We start from the raw sequence: 21506 nt of genomic DNA on the forward strand, positions 1-21506 counted from the left end.
TTGAAAGAAGGCATGTATATGTACATTAGTTTAAGAAAAATTCCCACAATGAGAGGAATGAGTAAAATTCAGACTGAGTATGACAGGTCCAGTTTCTGTCCTATGCTATGAGAGCACATTTGCTCTGCAAAAGGCCTCTTGCAAGGAGACAAAGCCAACACATATCTGATGGCCTCCCCAGGTGGATAAGTAACACTGATTGCTGGTGTACCTTTAAAAAAAATTCCAAATGTTTCAGAGAGAATTTACAGATAAACTTGTATATATATGTGTATATAATTTTTACACTAAGAATCCATCATTTGTACAGTAATTTTACATAATAATTAACACTATTAGTTAAATCTTTTATATACATATCTTGTATACAGCTTTTAAAATAATTCCTAAACATGGTAAAGTTACATTTCAAAGCTCCTTTTTCTTTTTTTCTTTTCCCCCTCCTGTTTCTTAGCTACTCTGGCAAGTGAGGATCCATCCTTGCTTTCTTCCTTTCTTTTTTTCCTTTTTTCTTTCTTTTTTTTTTTTTTTTTATGGTGCTGAGAATTGAGCCTAGGCTCTTGTGCATGTTCTGCAAATGCTTTATCACTGAACCACATGTTTAGCTTTAAATGAATTTTTAATATGGATTGAAAACTCATTTTGCTTGAGAGCATTATTCTAGTAAACCCCTGTATTACTTATATGGATTTTGCAATTAAAATGTAAATTTTAAATTAATTTCAATTTTAAATTAAAAATTCCAGATAAATAATGACCACATCAAAATATAACTTAAAAGTGGCAAACAGTTTCAATGAATTTTTAAAAAATGATTTCACTATTTATCAATCAAGTAAGTGATTAGGGATTAGACAACTCCACAGACTGGGGAAGTATTTTAAATAACATTATTGAAAGAAACATGATGAAACATGATGTTTATTTGAATACTTAGTTTATTTTTCCTCAATAAGTGTATGCAAATCTCATTACCACTTACATAAAGTAGATTTTGAAATTTGGGGGAAAATCATGTAAGTTGGCTTATTACTATTATATATATTTGGTAATTGTCAATGTTATGTTCTTATTATCAAATGGCAGGTGGTAGGTATCAAAGTAATAAAATCATAATATTATATAACAACCAATAAAAAATAGTTGTAATTTCAAAATAACTGTTTTTGATCTAGGTAAAATCTAACTTCATTTAAAAAATGACAGAAGTATTCATACTTTATGCAGTATTGTCACAAACATAAATATCTGAAAAATTATTTAATACAGACAAAATTATCAAAATAGATTACTAATTTACTAAAGCTGGATGGGATTTGAAGCTTAAGTAAATCAATATAGCATCTTAATTGCATAATTTTAGTGTTTCATGAACTATACTAAAAAATGGGAAAATATATTCTATAGTCAATGCAATCATCTCTTGATATAAAAAAATACAAGTATGCAGGTTCATGTGTGTATATATTATATATTATATGTGGTTGCATTTATAATATAAAGTGATTCTGTGAAAGCTTGATGTTCATAATTGAAAATCTTATTCACTTGTTTTTCTCCATTAAATTAATTTGTAACCAATAAAATCATATAAATTTTTTTGTACTTATTTAAAAGGTGATGAGTATAAATTAAAATTATCAGAACATATCATTTTAAAATAAACGATTTACCAACTGGCCCTATCTATCTATCTATCTATCTATCTATCTATCTATCTATCTATCTATCTATCTCTACCTACCTACCTTAGACTTTATCCTTAGTCCATACTTCAGCTAGATAGCATTGGTGATCATTGGAAATTACCTAACTGTAGAAGTTTTGATTTCCTTGCCAAGAGTTTATATTTTCTAATGTGCCTATTATATACCAGAAACCATTAGGTGATCTCAACTCCATTGCCAAATATGAATCCTGTCTTCAAGTATTCTGCTATCTAGACGTCTTTGAGATAAAATAACTCAATCTTACAAATAGAGAATTAAAACACCAATCCAGAGGTTCAACAATATTCTTACTTAATATCATGTACTATTTTGCATGTGGACCAATGCGAACTTCATACTAGAAATGGAATTATGCACTGCCACCACTGCAACAAAATGGAGGGAATGGAAAGTAACAAGGTGTCACACCTCCTGTTATCCATCCAGTTTTAGTATCTTTATTGTCCCTCTTAAATCCTAAGACCTCAAGTAGCATTGGGATCAACATAGAATAAAGTTACTTCCATGGCTTTTTACTTTACAGATTATTTTGCCATACTTTTTTTTTTTTTTAACCTAATAGTTTTAAGTCATGCGTTCTGAACACTGCTAATTGGTCTTACTCCAATTTACTTCCAGTTTAACTGGACTACAGAGGAGAGTAATGGGAAATAGTATATACTCCTTTCCTGAGATGTTACATGTCAACTTTTCACCCAGGGCAAAACTCAGTGTCTGATCTGTGGATTTTTATTTCTTGAGATTTACTACAGAAACACTGACATAACCTTTAACCAGAGCAAACAGAGCCACTCTAATAAGCAGGAGACACGGAACCTACAAATGCACAAGGAACAGAAAGATCCTGGCAGGAATTAATCTACCATTTTCACACATCTGCCTAAGGGAGGTATTGTAATTGCAAAAATTTACTCTAAGACTGCTGAGACTCATAGTAATTATGTTTCTTTTTTTTTTAATAGAAATAGCCACAGGTGGTAACAAATTGGGTTTTGAGATGGGGAACTGGGCATGCATTCTAACCCAAATTACTATGTAATTGTCTTGATTATAAAAAATTGTGAAAAGTCTATTGCTCAAAATCAGAAGAAAAACGTCCATTTAAAAGTAATCCTCATCTTTTTTAGTTTCTCTTCACTTAGGCACATTGCTTCATTTGTTGGTATTGGCACATCTTATAACAGGGCCAGAGTGTAGAATACACTTTTGACAGTAACCCTTAAAAATCCTGGTGAGTGGGATATTTTTTTTAATAGGATAGTTCTCTTATTTCCATCCTTATTAACTTCAAGGGATAAATAGTAGCTTTCCTAAGAAGGTCAGGACCTAGAATAATTACTACCCATGCTTCTGCCAACAGTAAAAGTGCAAGGTTAGAGATATTTTCTTTTTCTATGAGTTGATATTAAAATGTTTGCTGTTTTATACATATAAATATATATGATATTTCATACACACATGTAGATAATGTCAATATATCAATAATCTTGTAACTTACTCCACACTTAGGTTTATGAAGTAATACCAAGATGTTTTCACTGATTTCTATATTAAGGCATTCCATGGATACCTTGACCAGTAAAAGTCAATGTATACCTTCAAAATTACTTTTTTTTAACCGGGGAATTTCTGATTTACTCAGTTAAGATTATAATATGAAATAAGGTACTGACTTGAAACAAAAACAAAAAATAATCATTAATGTAACATGACACCATACAAAGAAAAAAATAGTAATGAAAATAAAACAAATGATCAAATATCTTGCCTTAAAGGCATGTGAAGGTAAGTTTCTATGAAATTCTTAATTCTACCATAATGAAAACAATAATAAAAATGGACAATTCATTTATCATTTTTGCATGACTTATAACTTCTCGTAATCACATTTTAATACAAAAAATTGATCTGAGATATAATTTTATAAAATAGATGAAAAAACTGCAGAAGCAAAATAGAAAACAAGAAATTTGTGTTCTCAGAAAATACAGCAACAGAATTCACCAAAATTTAGAAGATATACTGAGGGTCAAAATAAAGTATTTTTAAAATTGTGAAGTTTTTATGACTAATATTTATATAATGATGTATCATTAAGAAATGATTAGATTTGAGCTAGAAAATATTTTCTTTTCAAAGCAAACTCACCTTTGATCCAAAAATACTGAAAGGAAAATATTTTTGTAGTAAATTTTATGAAGATTTAAAGCATATTATTTTGCAAACATATGAAACATCGATAAAAAGCATATACTGCTACTTTTCAATTGTGCTTAGTAATTCTTCTCATGATAAACCATAGGTGAATTGCTTTTATAAGTTCAGTTCTGCATATACAATTTGCTCTGCTGTTGTGAAAGAATACCAAATATACATCAAATATTGAGTCATAGAATAATTTCAGTATAATCTGATAAAGTATGCTATGCAAGAAATAAAATAAATTGCTTTTTGCAAACGTATTTATGGTGAGTCTTTTCTCTCTGTGATGAGAAAAAGAATGTTCTATCTTAAGGGTGAAAAGTATAATGTTAGGCTTCTTAAACTGATGGAAATGTCCATACTACAAATATAAATTTAAGAATTTTTCTAAGATATGGATTGCCAAAAGTTGAACTATAACATTTAGAAAGATATTTTAACTACTGAAACTATTTTTGTCTCAAAAAAAAAAAAAAAAAAGCCTGTTGCTTTTACATTCTTAAAAGGAAACTATTGGAATAGGGTATAACCAAATTTTTACATGTATATATTTCAATTTGTGTTTTATTGAATTGGAAGACCTGGAAATTATGTATACATATAATTATTAAAGATTCATTTAGAGATACTATGAAGATGTGTATAAACTTATGACTTATGCTTAAATTATATTCTTAAAAAGTTATTTCAGAAATACACATGAAATTAATGCTGTGTGTCATTCCTAGACTATATTATAAACACATACTAATAAATGCATTTGAAACAAGATTATGTGATATATACATACTTTCACTCAAGCATGCCACTTTAGCACAATGTGTTTGCAGGATACCAATTTCAAAATTTAAAGATACTAGTTAATTTACTATGTTCTCCATAATAAAGAAAGCTGAAAAAATATATATATAGCACCATAGTCAATGGAAGCTTATTTAGTTATGTTGTAAGTTAAATCTGTTATCTGAAAGCATGTTTGAAACAATATTACAACTTTTCAGAATATAAGGTTATCATCTATATCATGTATTAATATAATTGACAAACATATAACCAATGTTTCTTAAAAATAGTAAATATCTACAAAATAATTGTGAATGCACAGCTTTGAAACTTAAAATTGACTTTTAATGCTTTAGTTTTCAAACTCTACAAAGGCTGCTTTTAGCTGATAAAGACAGTAAACAAGAAACTGTCTTTTAAATTGTCACTTTAATGTGTTCCACTAATTAAAATTCAGAAATGTTACAAGTTTGAAAAGTATTATATAATTTTTAGGCAAGATATATTTCAGAACCAATCAGAGGCTTATAAAATTATATTTATCTTCACTGTGCCCACTTTTCTTAAAAGAAAAATATGGTTCATGAGACTGTTTTTTAAATAGAAATATAAAAAAAATAAAGATAATACAAGCTTTCAATAGTTCAAAATGACGGAGATAAAATGCATTTATAATATCAGTAAATTATTTTAATATATTCTACTCCTCTAATCAGACCAAAGTCTGTCTATGTAGATTAGTTACATATAAAGTTTCATTTATACAACCTGTATTTATCCTTTGATCACAAAGCTTGTTAACTTAAATAGTCTTTTATTGTTATGATTCATTTTCCCATAATTATGCTGTTTAACTGTGTTATTTTTTGAATAAATATATGCAAATTCACCAATCACAATCAGCACAGTTATGGTAGATACTCATTGAACCATAAGAACCATTTCAGTATAATAAAAATGCCTGGAATAGATCCAGGGCAAGGCCTACAAATACCAGTAATCAGAATGTCACTAGGACCAGAGCAAACAAAAGTGTGTCACATATATATCAATAGATTGTCTGAAACACTGTCTGAAACCAATTTTTTAACCTCACTTGAAGAACTTGATGCACACAAGTAAAAGATGCCACCCACATAGCCACAATTTCGCATCTATATTTTATTAGATTTTTTTGTGTTTTACCGTAAAAATATTGAACTTAAATTTCTGCAGTAGCAAGGAAGCAGGAGTCTGCTTCTGCTTAGTCACAGCAAGGATGTTGATGCCATTAAGGACTTCTTTATCATAGATGATTTATTTCAAGAGACCAAAGGATAGCAATACATCACTGTCAAAGCTAGTGGTGAAAGCTATGACTAACTGTAAAATACTGTATGCCATTGAAGGAAATTCTTGTCAAAGTCTCCTTTACTAAAGTAGTTTGACAATAGATTAGTGTAGGTCTGATGAACTTTGAAAGTGTTTTGTAGGTGGGTGGCAAAAGTCACACTATCTTCAAAATGATAGGCAAACTGAACTTTATACTGTTCTGTAACAACTCTACCATCATTGGTTGAAGGAATTTAATGCAGAAAAAAAAAATCTCTTCCCTAATGATTTTACTAAAAGATGACTTCAAGATAATACCCTGTGGGATTTATTAAACAGAAATATCACTGAGGGGAATACATTCTAGAGCAGTGACTAATATCATAATTAGCAGGTGCATTTGTAAGAATTTACCCACTATTGAGTGTATTGCAAGACTTCTCAGCATCAGGGAGTTAAGTTTTACTTCCTAACTGGCATGAGCCCAATTATAGTGACTTCTTCCTTCTGTAGTTCTTTCATCATCAGGCTCACAACATACATTTTCACAACACTTCCAGCCATGCTCCAAACAATGTGAAAATTGCATGACAATAGGTTTTTTTTACCTTTTTTAAACCTATATAAAATCCAATTGCTGAAGGGTAGTCGTTCCTTATCTCCTCATCTCTAGGATGACTGTGTTTTATGGAATTTCAAATTTTGGAAACTTTAAAATGGTTAAATCACCAAGTTCTAACATGTTTTCAAGAAAACATACGTTTGAATTTCTCCTTAAAAAGGAGAATTTCTTTGAACTATAAGAAATATAATAATAAGCCAATATTTTGAGTATTCACATATATCATACGGAACATATAAAGACACATATACATATAAACACATATTAAATTTTGCCAAAATATTTTTCATGCTTTCCTAAATGTATGCAGAGCCAAATTTTTTTTACCACAATAAATGTGTGTGTATATATATATATATATATATATATATATATATATATATAATCTTTATTAATTTCAGAAAACAAAATATTTTTCTTTATTTGTACCTGCTATCCTTACAGATTTATTTCTGTTGCATTATATTACATAAGCAACACTAACAGAAAAGATTGAAATCTGACATTTAACAATAGTGTTAAAACATAAAATACAAATATTATATTTTATAAAGTATTAAATGCTTATCTAAAGAGTGTGAAGGGTTTCTTTTTCCTTAAAATACCTAAAATTCATGATTTTAATGGAGATAATATTTGGCATTATTTTAAGAATAAATGCTTTAACCTCATATATAAGAATTGTATTATAAAGAAGCAAGTAATGTATATTATTGTATCAATTTTATGGGAAAAATTCTCTAGAAAGTATATTTTGTGTGTTTTTATGCATGCCTTGAAAAATATAGTCAATAGTTGCTATCTCTTTAAGGAAATGTAACTTTTTTAATAGATAAAATGTATGTTCATATAGTTACAGATTTTAAAGCATACTTTTCTGTGATCACATAGAGCTTTAAATAACATGGGGATGCCAAGAATAAAATCCCAAGTCTTTGGTACAGACTCATATGTGATAGTATATATTGAAATTATAGGACTCACTCATACAACTCAAGTAAAATTAAAACTTATCTTACTCCTACACTTTTAAAAGCCTGGTGAATTATTATCTGCATTAATATGACAAAATATCACCTAGCTAGAATTTTGGAAATTTCATTGAAAACTAAAAGCTAACGAATAAAGAAATTATTGCCTGATGAAGTGTTATCAACTATTATTAAAAAAATAAGATTCTTTTGTTTTTCTTTACTGAGAAATAGAGAAATATCCATAGATTTATATCGGAGCTGAAATTTTCTCAGACACACATGTAACTATGAATAAAAGTATTAATGAATATAATGAATAATGGTACTCATTTTGAAATTTTAAAATAATTTAAAACTCTTCTCCAAAGAAATTTTAAACACTTAATGGCTGATTACATTTTAAATTAAGTTTACTACTTTATTTGTACTATTTTTAATGCGTAATAAAAGAAAAATGTTTAATGACTGTGATTTGTTCCTCTGAACTAGAAATTACTCCTCATATGTTTTCAAAACATTTCAAAAGGAAAAACAGTCCAGGAATGATACACTCAAACCACCACAACCCCTATTAATAGATATTATATATAGTTTATAGAAATTAAAACATATAACTAATCAAAGGTGCCTCCTTAGAATAAAAGTTGCAGCATAATACCTGCAAAATTATAAATGACAAATGAAATTGTTCACAGTGTATATTTGTTACTAATATCATTAATATCCTATAGTATGAAGTGTGAAGGAGGTCAGGAGTTTGGGAATCATTGTAATGAGTCTCTATACTTCAGAACCTCCTGTATTGGAGAAGTGGGAATAACATGGGTAGTGGATAATGTTGCTATTAAAGAAAGACTTTTACTTTCACCTTTCATTTTGAAATACTGAGTTTATTGTTTATACTATGATATCTAGTTCTCTACAGATCAATCTCATTTTTATATATTTGGATGGAATCTATGTATTTACCATGTGCTTAATTCTTTTTTATTGAAAAGGTCATACATATATATCAAAAGAATTCTATAATCCTATCATAAAGGATGTTTATGAATCATTAAAATCATTAAACGTTATGAATCATTAAAATTGATCTTCGAAACACGAAAAAATATATTTCTTTAAAAATTTTATTTTAGTAAATCTTATTTTGATGGTTTAATACATTTCCTTTTATGAAATCATGTTAAAATGACATGTAGTAGTACTTAAAAAAATGGAAAGAGATCTTCAAACAAAATTGGAAATCCTATCAGTGAGAAGTCCCCAGCTTCCTCACCTCTTAGGAAGCCTTAATCGAAAACACCTGTTGATAAGTCACCCTAAGACATAATGAGAAATTCTTGATAAGCCAAAATTAGTAGTTATACTTATTATTAATAATCCCCACTTGACTTTAGGTTGCATATTATCACATGAAGTAATGCACATGGAAATTGCTCCTATGGAAAAGATTTTATAAATTTGTGTAACTATCTATCTGCCTTTCCCATCATAAAATCTTTGCTCTTATGCTTCAAAATCAGTCTTGCAGTTTTAAAATGAACAAATTATTTAATTATTAACTATGTTTGGTATAATTGACACTACTGTGGGTAATTTTATTCTATTAAAATCTATTGTTTAAACACTATATAGGTTGCTTTAATTTATTCAAGGAACTTGATAAAAACCTAAAGTAACATTCTGTCTCACAAACTCTTGTTTCTATACAGGTTACATGATTATTCTAGATCCACATTCAGTAAAAGCACTCTTGTTCATAAAAAAACCCTGCAGACATTAAAATTTACATCTTAGATGCTATGAAACACACACAAATGCTTTGGTGCTTAAATAAATCTTAACTTTTGCTGTAACATGAGCCTTAGCTGTAACATGAACCTTATAAGTCACAAAGTTCTTAAATTTTCTATCATCACGTTGTACCAGGGTATTGAAACACACTTATAAAATTCTTTCCAATTCATTTGGTAGAATTATATTCTGAAACTTCTAAGCAGCCTGAAAAACTCTGGAACAAAAAGATGAACCACACCTAGTAGCTGTGAGTACAAGTGAACTTTGTGGATTCAAAGTCTACCTTCAGAAATACACATGAAATTAATGCTATGTTTCCTTCCTGGGCTATATTATGTACACACCTTAATAAATGCATTTGAAACAAGATTATGTTATACCAATGTGCTTTCACTCAAGCATGCCACTTTAGCACAATGTGTTTGCAGGATACCAGTTTCACAATTTAAAAAGACACTAGTTAATTTACTATGTTCTCCATAATAAGTATTGAGATAAAACTGATACGTTTAAAAATAAATAAATATATTAGGAATTTACAGAGAATCCCTTAGAAGACTGCAAAAATTCAATACAACAAAAAGCTATTTTAACAGTTGATGCTGAGAATATTTTCAGGACATAAGCAATATGGGAATTTAAGTTACTTTGAAAAAATCAAACTTTGTGTCTTTGGCATGGGTTAAGATTCTAAAGGAGACTATCAATACAGTTTGCCTTTTGTTTTTTGCTTAAATTGTATATTTGTGTGTGTGTTTGTAATTTTGACTTTTTAATGTTAATGAGAAGAATCATCATCATTATCACTCTTAAGCAGTGACCAGCTTCAAGGACAGCATGTTGTAAATACAGCACAGACATCACTGTCTCTTAAAAACTTCTGGATATTTTAATCAAACATTGTTCCCACTAGTCTCACCAAGAAATCAGACTTGCTGAGAATTCAACTTGCACCAATTACTTTTTTGTTGTTAGAAACTAAATGGAAATTCAACTTACAGCAATTGAAGTGAAGGATTAAGCATTAACCCTTTGTGACATCTTTGCATTGTTAATGGTATAACTATAAGAAATGTTACAATAGACATGTATTTATAAAATAACTGCAATAGATTCTAATATATATTTTAGAACTGGAGTATAGTTCAGTGGTTGATTGCTTGCCTCCAATGTGCCCTGAATTTGACCCGCAGTGCTGCAAAAAATACCTATACACATATATACATTTCAGCATTATCTTCCCCATTAGAAATATTATCACACATACCAATTTTACAGTCACAGAAAGACTTGCACAGAAACCACATTTTTAAAATGGGAAATTCCTTTTAGGTTTATATAGAATTCCCAAAATCATGATTACTGATATAGAGTTAACACTATAAACGTAGTATTTAATACTATAATTGATACATTAGTATTAAACAATATCAAGAATAAGGGTTTGTTTTACCAAGATATTGTGCTATTATAGGAAAATATGTTTTGCTGAGAATTAGCATGTGGAACACTTATTATGTGAAAGAATAGGATTATTAAATTTTGCTATTCAATTTTAAAATGAAAACATTACTGAGTCAAGTGTCATTAAAAATTATTTGCTTTTCAAAGCATAGTAATATGAACAAATTATTTTTCATTTACCTTGCACTAATTTTCCTCCCAAAGTGTCACTTTTAGTTAAGCTCAATTTTAAACTTCAAGCACTGCTCATCCAGAGTAATTTGTAATAACACACATTCATAATGAACAAAAATTAAGATTTTCTGAGACACAACTCAATGTGAATAAAAGAAAACTAGACAGAGTGGTCATAATACAGCCACCTTTTTAAAGAATTTGTATCTATGCTTTGTCAGTCATTTAGTTTTTGTCGTATATTAGTAGATTTGAATCATACTAAATAATATATAATAAACATCACTTAGAAATGCTGAAAATCACACTATGTAAACTAAATGCAACCTAAAATCCAGTGCAACTTTGCCTTCCATTTTCATTAGCACAAAATGATTCTGTGACTCTCTTGCATAATGATCCTGTGACTCTATTCATTCCTCAGTGACTTCAAAAAACATCAGAAAAAAACACAGGATACAACAAATTTTAAGTTTTTCCTAGATATTTACAGGTCACTACCCCCAGACTGGATTGATTCAAACTTTTGGAATAACTTCAAGTGTTAAACTCACAATTCAAAAGCATAAGTTACACTAATGCATTATGCTGCAGTTTCATCTGAAGAATAAATGAGATCTGTGTCCTTTAAAGCACTTTTTAACTTTTTGGGGAGTGGTGACTTAGTCAAATTGAATCAAGCTCTAGAATTCTGACTAGTTCCTATTCTGTAATTTTAGAAGCTAATATTTAGATATAATTACCTTTCATTTTAGCATCAAAAATTTTAAAATGAATTAAAGTCTTTTAAAGAGAATTACCTTTTTTCTACTCTGGAATTCCTATTTCAAAAAGTAATGTAGACTAACAAACAAAGTACAATGAACTAGGACTACTGTACACTGCTAACATTTTGAAATCTACAAAAATAAACTTTAAAAAAGCAACAGAATTAAGACATTTACATCTTACAGATTTCAGACTATTATATGTGAGGGTTTATGTGTAAAATCTGATGTACACACAGTGTTAAAGTTTAAACCATTTTCAGTTTTAAAATTCCCCTCACTGCTGCTGGCAGCATGGCTTGTCCCGTTCTAAAGGTTTCAGGACAGCTCCAACACCAGCAATAAAGTGAATTCAGTCCCAGTTATGCTAAAAATCTCCTACCTGAATTATGGACATCCGAGTGGCAGGGGTCTCGCTCGCGTTAGTCCCTTGTCCTGTGAAGCTGGTGTGGCAGCCTGCGTGCCCCTGAGGGACAGTTAGGTTGTTGGAGGCTGGTTTGAGATACATCACCTCTGACCGGGGCGAGCTGAGGGGCAGGCGGGTTTGGTAGTCGAAGTACATGGGGGAAGTGGCCAGGGAGGGACTGCTCACCACGTTCATGACGTTCATGGCGTTCCTCTCTTCCACCTCGCTCTGCACCAGCATGATATCATTTTTGTTGATCTTCTTCTTCTTGCCCTTGCCCCCGCCCAGCTGAGGGTGGCTGTATTCGGCGATGCGGCAGTTGTAAGTGCGGATCTCCTTGTTCTCGCGCTTGCACTTGACAGCTATGGTGATCATGGCCGCTAGGAGGATGATGGAGATAGTGCTCAGAGTCACAATAAGCGGCAGAGACATGTCCCAGTGGTGTTGTTCGCCATTCACCCGGGGTACCCCTTCTGGCAGGGAGCCGCTCACCGACCGGATAATGAGCTTGGCCACAGCGGACAAGGTGGGCTTGCCATGGTCTGTCACCTTCACCACCAGTTCCACCACGGGTGTCACGTCCTCCCAGAAAGGGTGCAGCGTGCGAATCTCGCCGCTGGATGGATCAATCTCAAACAGGTGGTCATCATTGCCATCCACAATCTCGTACGTGAGGCGCCCGCTCTCGCCAAAGTCGCTGTCTAAGGCGCGCACCGTGCTTACCAGGTAGCCCAGGCCAGCGTTGCGCGGGACCTGAAGCTCAGCGGTGTCGTTCTGCAGCGTGGGAAGCACGATCACTGGCGCGTTGTCATTCACGTCTAACACTGTCACTCTCACCGTGGCATTACTCTCCAAGTGGGAGGGTGCTCCAGAGTCCTTAGCAAGCACCTTGAACTCAAAAGCCTTGGTCTGCTCGTAATTAAAGGAGCGCAGGGCATATATGGCCCCGTTGGTGGGGTTCACAGACACATAGGTGTAGATGGACACGTCGCCGATGTGCGAGGGCAGAATGGAATAGGACACTGTGCCGTTTTGGCCCAGGTCGGGATCCTGGGCGAGCACGGAACCCAGGTACTCTCCTGGAATGTTGTTCTCATGCACTTGAAGCACGTAGAGCCCTTTGGTGAAACGAGGAGGGTTGTCATTCTCATCCAGAATCTTGACCGCGAACGACTTGGTGGAGTTGAGTGGAGGTGAGCCTCCGTCCCTCGCCACGATTGTCACATTGTACTCGTCCTGTGTCTCTCGGTCTAGCGGGCGGTCAGTCACCACCGTGTAGAAGTTATCATAGTTCTCCTCAAGCTTGAAGGGTACAGAACCCCCGGGACCGCCTAGGCCGCCACCACCGCCTGTCCCTCCTCCACCTAGGACTCGACATTGCAGCTGCCCGTTTTTGCCAGAGTCTCGGTCAGTGACCCGCACCAAGGCGATGACTGTGCCGGGCGGGGCGGCCTCGCTCAGCGCCCCCTGGCGCACCGAGACGAAACCAATGGACGGCGCGTTGTCATTGCGGTCGATGAGCTTGACCGTGACCTTGCAGTGGGCCGGGATTGGGTTAGGTCCCAAGTCTCTGGCCTGTACGTCTATCTCCAGCATCCCATTCTCTTCATAATCCAGGTTGCCCTTAACACGAATAAGGCCGGTCTTCGGGTCTATGGAGAAGAGCTCCCGCACGCGGTCGGGCACGTAGCTGCTGAAGGAGTAGAGCACTTCACCATTGGGACCCTCATCAGCGTCCGTGGCGTTCAGATCAATGACTACGGTGCCCAGCGGGGCGTTCTCGGGCAGTTCTACCAAGTAGGAGGGCGCCTCGAAGACCGGGCTGTTGTCGTTAGAGTCTATCACCTTCACATTGATCTGCACGGTAGCAGACCTTGGCGGCTCGCCGCCATCCAGGGCAGTCAGAACAAGTGTATGGTGGTTCTGTTGTTCACGGTCCAACGCCTTCTGTATGACTAGCTCTGGGAACTTGGTGCCGTCGCCGCGGGACTTGACGTCCAGTGCAAAGAGACCGTGGTCATCGCGCGTGAGCAGATAGGTGCGGAGCCCGTTCTCGCCCGCGTCCGGGTCATGTGCGCTGGTAAGGGGAAAGCGGGTTCCCGGGGCCGCGTTTTCGGAGATGTCCATTTCGATCTGATCTGAGGGGAAAGAAGGAGCGTTGTCGTTGATGTCCTGGATCTCTACCTTAATCATACAGATTTCCTTGTCGTTGGCGAACACCTCGAGGGACAGCTGACACTTGGCATTGTGGCGACACAAGGACTCACGGTCGATTCGCTGTTTGGTGTAAAGCAGCCCACTATCGGCGTCCACGTCTAGCAGGTGCGGTGCCGAGTTCTCCAGCACCCGGTAACTGCCCGACTTCCCTCGCCCGCCGCTGCCACCGCGTTCAGCGGGCGGAAGCCCTGGCTGCAGTCTAGCATCTTTGCCGATGTTGCCGATCACGGTGCCGGCCCCTTGTTCCTCAGGCACTGAGTAGTTGAGGTTTTTGAGAGTCAGGGCAGGGGCCCATAGAAGGAAGCAGCAACAGATGGAAAGGTACATCCCAGACCGGTGGGGTGGGGGCAGAAGCAGCCGGACTGGAGGGGCAAGCCTGTGGGTGCGCGCCAGCCTGGGGCCCGGGAGGAGGGCGCGCGCGCGACGCGAGCCACAAGTCTGTAGGTCCTTCCTTCCTTCCGCACCCGGGCTGCGGCAGCAGGCAGTCTCTCCTTATTCCGCTCAAGTTCCCCGAACCTGTTGATCTACAGCATCCGCACTGGGGGAGAAGCAGCGGCGCAGCGGAGCTGCAGCGGCTTGGAGCAAGGCGGCGGCTCCCTGCGGCTGAGGGAGAGCCCGGGGCTTTGTTTCTCCCGCCTGGACTTCAGGAGGCTCAAACTTGAGCGATGAGGCCGGCGATAAGAAGGAAATGGAGTCTGGGAGGGATGATAATGAGCTAAAGAATCGGTAGGTTTTCCTGGCTCCCGCTAGGGCGCTGCAAATCCACTCCAGCCGGTAGCCTACAGAATACTCTTCACATCGGGTGGGGGAGGGTTCGGGGAGGTGTGTCTCCAGGCAGATCGGAAAGTGAAATCCTTACTTGTTACTCGTCTCCCGTGATGAAATTGATGGGAATGAGGAGCACGAACAGAGAGTCACAGATATATTTTTTGAAGCTTCCTCGGCGCACTGTGAAATGTCTGCTTGCTGCGCAGGCTGGTCTGTTTTCAGGCAGTGTTTTGCTGCATTTAGAGATCTAATCTTGCATTGCTGGCTGAGGCAACGGCGGCGGCGGACTGCATCTCCCAGCCAAGCGTATTTTTTTCTCTCTCCTTTCCGAGCAGCCAAAGGGAGGGGAGGAAATGCAGCACATAGAACTAGTGTCCCGATTTGTAGTTTCCTCCCCCTACCAGGCTCCTCCCTCTCTTCCTCGGAAAAGGCTCTCCCCCGAAATCAAGAAAGCCACAGCTTGATCAGCATTTGCGGTGTGAGTCTATTGGGAGGGGAAAATATATAGATATATCTCCGCCTCTGTTCGTGGAACACACTCTGGTATCTACGCGAAGCCAGTAGCCGCCACTACCATCCCATTCTCTTCCTGTGAGCAAGGACTTCTCTCCATGCAGTTTAATTCCAGTTTGCTTTTCTTCCCAGGCAAAAGGAAATCAACAGGCAACTCATGGTTGGACGTGCAGATTTGAAGGGGGAGGGAGGAGGCAGAATAAAAAGGAAGGGGGAGCCACCCTCCCAGTCCTCCAACACACACTCTCCCTGTCTCTCGCTAGAAGGGAAACAGTCTCTGCATTCACAGGGCTGGGCTGTCAAGTGCCTCTCTTTTCTTTCTATTCAGCACCTCCTTCCAATGGCCCAGTCTCCCAGTCCTCTTCATCTAGAAAAGAAAACCTTGGCGAAGAATAAAAGTGGTGAATATTTGAAGAGATTAAGGTGCGGGTCTTTTCTCTTTTCCTAAAAATAAAAAATAAAAAATTAATAGTAGGAGGAAAGGGCTAGATGAAAGAAACACATCAAGGTTTGGCGTGATGCATTCTGCAGTCTCGCTATCACATAGTCTCTCTGGGTGACTCGGGAGGGCAGAGGGTGAGAAGCTGAGGACCGCGGCGGACCTGCCAGAGGAGCCCACCCCGGGAAGCTACCTCCAAGGGGAGGTTAGGCAAAGGTTTGTCTACACATTATTTCGGGTTCTCGAGACACCTCGATATACGGTAATGACACATCTAGAAATGCAGGTGTTCTGATCTGCCGGATGAGTCAGAAGCAGCGGAACGAATCGTATTCACTCTCGCCTCATGGTCCTCCCTTCACAGACATTAGTTGCGGCTTCTTCCTACCGCTTTCTCTGACTCACTCTATAGAAAGAAAAACCAGATTCATGTTTCGGAGGGAAAAAAAAAAAAAAAAACGAGAGAAAGGGAGTGGGGGAGGAAGGTGATGCTGAATCCAGGAGCACTTTTACTCTACCTCTTTCTGCCGGAGTCCGAGGTTCTGGAAAACAAGTCGTCTGCTCTGCTAGGTGTATTTATTTTATTTTATTTTGTTTTGTTTTTTAAAAAACGCTTTATCTCGATTAGGCGTGAGACACCCCCAAATCTTTCAGAGTCTTGGGGGGGGGGGGGAAATCACGTTTCCAGAGATTATTCTCAGCCCCGTATCATAGTTCAAGATTTTCCTCTCAATATTCTCTATTCAAAGTCCAGCATCGGTGTGCATAGCTAATTGTGCAGTCTGTTGTGGAGGGCTTTTATTTTTATTTTTAAATTCTTCCTTTTCTGTCACGGGTGGTCTCTTTCAATCTCTTGCCCATCAGGATCACCCCAAAGCCCGAGAAAGACGTGCGGATTTCAAACCAAATAAATCCATCCCCGCAAGCAAAGCAACGGAGGAAATGAAAGGTGAAAATTCAATTCAACAGTTGGAGTAGCGTCTCCCCAGCCGCCCTCCGCCGCTGCCGCATCCGCCGGGCTCGCAGTCCCTGTTCTCTCCCTAGCGTCTCTTGCTGACTGACTCTATTCACCTCACGCCGCCGCTTAAACATTGATACTGATTCCCTGCCAGCCAATCCGCGTGAGGAGCAAGGCCCTGCCTCCTCGGCCCACGCCCAATAGGAGGCGGAGAAGAGGCTGGCGGGGGCGGGGCCAGGAGCCCCAGTGCTTTAGAGTCATTGATTAGATCAGTTAGATGGGAAACCAATGCTGCCAGCCGAGTCAGCTATACGCTTTAGCGGCGGCGCCCAGGGCCTTGCTGCCCGGTCTCCCGGGTCTTTAACTACCGGGAGAAGCTCCTCCACTGTTTTCCTCCGGAAAAGAGAATTAAAAAAAAAAAAAAAAGTTTGACATCAATTTGATTTTTTTTGTTGTTGTTGTTCTGCATACACTGGAATGAGAATCACAGCATGCTTTCCAGAACAAGGTAGCTTCTAATGGATTTCTGTACATACATATACACACAAGCTTTCATCTCACACACACCCAGGCCAGGGAGATGCAGATTTCCTGACTCCAGGTGGACCCATCAGAATGAGGTGCGGAGGGGTGTGTGTGTGTGTGTGTGTGTGTGTGTGTGTGTGTGTGTGTGAATGTGTTTCTGACGGGCTCGACACGAATTTCAGTGAGTGTATGTGTGAATTCGAGGGTTCTCGCGAGCCAGCTTCTGCCCGCCCTGGAGCAAACACGCCCAGAGCAACAGCAATCAATATGTAACTTTTTTCATCCTTAGAGAAAAATCAGCTGTCCCCAGGCTCCCATGCAAGTAGAGTCCCTTGATTATGAAAGTGTTTCAGAAGAAAAGCAGACGCCAGTTGAAAGAGGCCGTGTGTCCTTAGAGGAAAACAATCTCTCTTCTGAGGAGAAAGTCTCTGTCTAAACAAGCATTCTAGCTTATTAAAACTAAAACCTGGCTAAATAATACTTGGAGTTATCCTCCTTCCATCTCAAGGTTCAAGGCAATTAAATGCCCCCACAACACACAATAGTTTTAGCGTTTTGTTCATCTCCATCCTTGTTTTTAAAGTTCCACAAGGCAATTGAATTTTATCTTTTTAATTCCAAATAGCCATTGATAACAACATTTGCCATGCCAAAGTCCTATGCATAGAAGCTAAATTGTAAAAACATGAAGGTAGATCCAGTAAATCTTTTTAGACTTCTGTTTTATAAGTCACCTCTCTCTCTCTCTCTCTCTCTCTCTCTCTCTCTCTCTCTCTCTCTCTCTCACACACACACACACACACACACACATACACACACACACACACACACACACACTCCAAATTCTTCCCCAATTTTAGAATCTCAAAGGTTCTTTTCTCCTAAAAGATTATCAAAAACAACCACAAGTGAAGACTGGATTGCTCCTGATCCATTCTGGGAAAGAGTTTAGGCAAAAAAGAAAATTGAAGTATTGAAATAGAAAAGGTGAGTGTTTTGATTGCTAGAGTATTGATTGCAATTCATAAATACTGAAGTTAAGTTGCCATTTATAAATTGTGAATGACTAACATACAGATCTGTAACATGAATCATTCAGGATTCAAAGAAAATCAAATCCAGACCAATTACAATAAAGTTCTGAAGATTTTTGTTGGGATAATTGCTTAAAGATTCAGGTGAAGGAGCTATTTATTTCCCTGAGGCTTCAATGAGATAACTTATAGTCAGAATGTGCAGTCTGATTTGTATCCAAATTTACCACTCCTATAGGAAACTCTAACAGTTTAAAAAGTCAAAGATAGACCTTCAAATCCTAAAATGTCTTTGCCTTTTCAAAATAGACAGTTTTTCAGATATTTACTGTTGATGAATAGAGTCATAGAGGCTCCTAGAAATTTTCGGTTCTTTGAGTGGGTGCTTAAGCACACTGACAAGTGAAACTATAGCTTTGTATCTCTTTGGGATTAGTACCTCTGTTTAACTCATGTACTTTGGAAGTTGAGTCTTTGAGTCTTCAAAAGCAGCAGCTAACAAATAAAAACTAATGATTACACATTCACTTATTAATAACTACTTTTTTATATGACAAATGTAAAGTGTTTTGCATTACATACTAATTCAGGGAAAGTCATAAAATATCCTTACTTAAAATTTACCATCATGCAAAAATTAAAGAAAAAAATAATTCCAAGAAAGGGTATTATTTTTTTTAAAAAAACTGTTTTTAATGAGTGTATTATAGTAATACATAATGGAGTTCATTTTTTCATATTCATAAATGATTACATAGTTTGTTCCACTTATTATGGTTTATTGATTAGCCTTAATTGGATGTGATTTTGTGCAGCTGGAGGATACTAGAAATACAATGTCTAAAAAGAGAGCCAGTGATTTGAAAATGTATCCTTAAAGACAAAAATTTGCTGAAAACCCCTCCAGAGTAATTATGTCACACCTCCCCCTAGTGTATGGAAAAAGAACCACCACACTAACAGTGAATACCACAGGGCATCTGCCAAAGGAGAGCAAAAGAGATATATAGCAAATATATTTTACTTATGTTGTAGCATTGGATTTTGTTGTTGAAGACTGTTATGTACCCACAGTAATTAATTTTTATCTTTATGTTCCACACTTATTTTATTTTTAAAGGAAATTAAATCAACTGATATCTCACTTCCAATTTTCCAATTACTTGCTTGTCTTTAAACAGATATGATAATCATGATTAATTTTTAATCATCTTCTATATTCTATCTTTTTCCACAGATAGATTTTATGTCTACACATAGTAATTTGAGATGGTGTTTTAAACTATGCTTAAAATATTAAACTCAAATGAAAAAGAAAAAGATGATACACATATATCATCAGAAATATTCTTGATTTTGATACCATAGATTGATTTCTGTACCGTGGAAGACTAGACCTGTGGTATAGAGTTCAGGAATCTAGAGGATTGTAGTGTTGTGCCCATGTTATAACATTCTTCTGTAATCTATCCTGCTTGCTGTTATCTTGAATTCAATAAAATACGGCTCTTAGGAGACATTTCTGATGTGGATGTTTTCAACACAGCCACTATTTATATAAAAGAAAATGCTCCCTCTCTATTCCCTTTCTTATAATATGTTTACCATCATTTCACTAACTGGTTTCACACATTTTTTATTTATGAACAAAGAACCTTCAAAAATAAATTTAATAGCTAAATAATACATATGAGAAGTATCAAAGTCTCCATGTCACATTTAAATACCCCAAAGTACTAGTATTACATTCATAGCTAATTCTTCCACTTGCTGTTTTCTTTAAGAGATATTTGTGACCCAGTTCAAAAAACACAGTCATTGATAATTTGCTGACTTTTAATGAAAGCTTCATTTTTTAACAAATGAGAAATTCACACTAACATGACAATTGCTAAAACCTATCATTTTTCCCTTAATAAGCATAAGTTATAATAAGCAATTCAAATGAACTATAATTTTTAAAGTTCAGGAGAAATATTTTCTAATTTCAAAAAATTTTTGAGAACTCAATTTCTTCTACATAACAAACATTTAAGTGTAAAGTCTCTCTCTAAATAGAGTATATAAAATCAAATATTAAGCATTTTCTATTTTTATTAAAATCATGAAATTTTGCCATTAGAAAACATTCAAGTCAGGAAATACTATATTTGCATTTTCTCTCATGTATATTTTATGATGTTTTACAATATGATCGTATGATTCAAAAGAATGTGCCTTCTTTTTTAGCATGTAAATATTACCAGTGAAAAATCAAAATTACAATATTAACCCAACGAAAACATGCAAGTTATATCTTTAAGGAATTAATTTGCAATTCACACAATAAGTGAACTGAATTTATTTCTATGCATTTCTAAGTTAGTAAGTCAGAAGGATACAAATTAGATTAGATTGTGTAAAGTGTATCTCTTGAGACGTTTCAAACGGTATAGTTATATTCTCTCCCTATCTGTCAGCTAGAAATGAAGAGTTCAATTAATTAACCTCAAGCCTCCTGCCCCATAAGAAGTTGCGTGCTCGCGCCCCCTTGTGGTCACTTTGACAATACAGACATTCAGGTATTTGGGAAATTCTACTCAGAAAAATTAGGTTCGCTTAATCTTTGCATGTACATTTTAAAACAAATGAAAAGCTTACGAATGAAATAGTTAATTTATAGATGTTACGGCTATATAGTTAATGTGGTTGATGTTAGGAACAAAAATATGTCATGATTTTATGCACAGTGCAGTAATACCATTATTTTTTGTAGTTAGGCAAGTTAGGACAATGCTGAAGCTGAGAGCCCATCCCTTAGAGGGCACCCGGGAAATTTG

At 36.2% G+C, this 21506-nt stretch overlaps 1 protein-coding gene across 4 annotated transcripts in view; it reads right to left on the reverse strand.

Annotated features, from left to right (window-relative positions):
- The window catches only part of Pcdh17 (protocadherin 17), a 93946-nt gene extending 76604 nt beyond the window's left edge, over nt 1-17342 (reverse strand). For 2 of the 4 annotated variants that reach the window (XM_071611464.1, XM_071611462.1), the window contains exons 1-2: nt 16689-17342; nt 12210-16175 (exon numbers count right to left, since the gene is read on the reverse strand). In XM_071611464.1, coding sequence (XP_071467565.1) covers nt 12210-14777 — 2568 coding nt within the window. In that variant the 5' untranslated portion in view covers nt 14778-16175; nt 16689-17342. The remainder of the gene's footprint in view (nt 1-12209; nt 16176-16688) is intronic. The other 2 variants (XM_071611465.1, XM_071611463.1) reach the window with 2 other exon arrangements.
- Between the last annotated feature and the right edge of the window lie 4164 nt (nt 17343-21506).

This window comes from Marmota flaviventris, chromosome 4, assembly GCF_047511675.1.
Source record: "Marmota flaviventris isolate mMarFla1 chromosome 4, mMarFla1.hap1, whole genome shotgun sequence".
In the NCBI taxonomy this organism is placed as follows: Eukaryota; Metazoa; Chordata; class Mammalia; order Rodentia; family Sciuridae; genus Marmota; species Marmota flaviventris.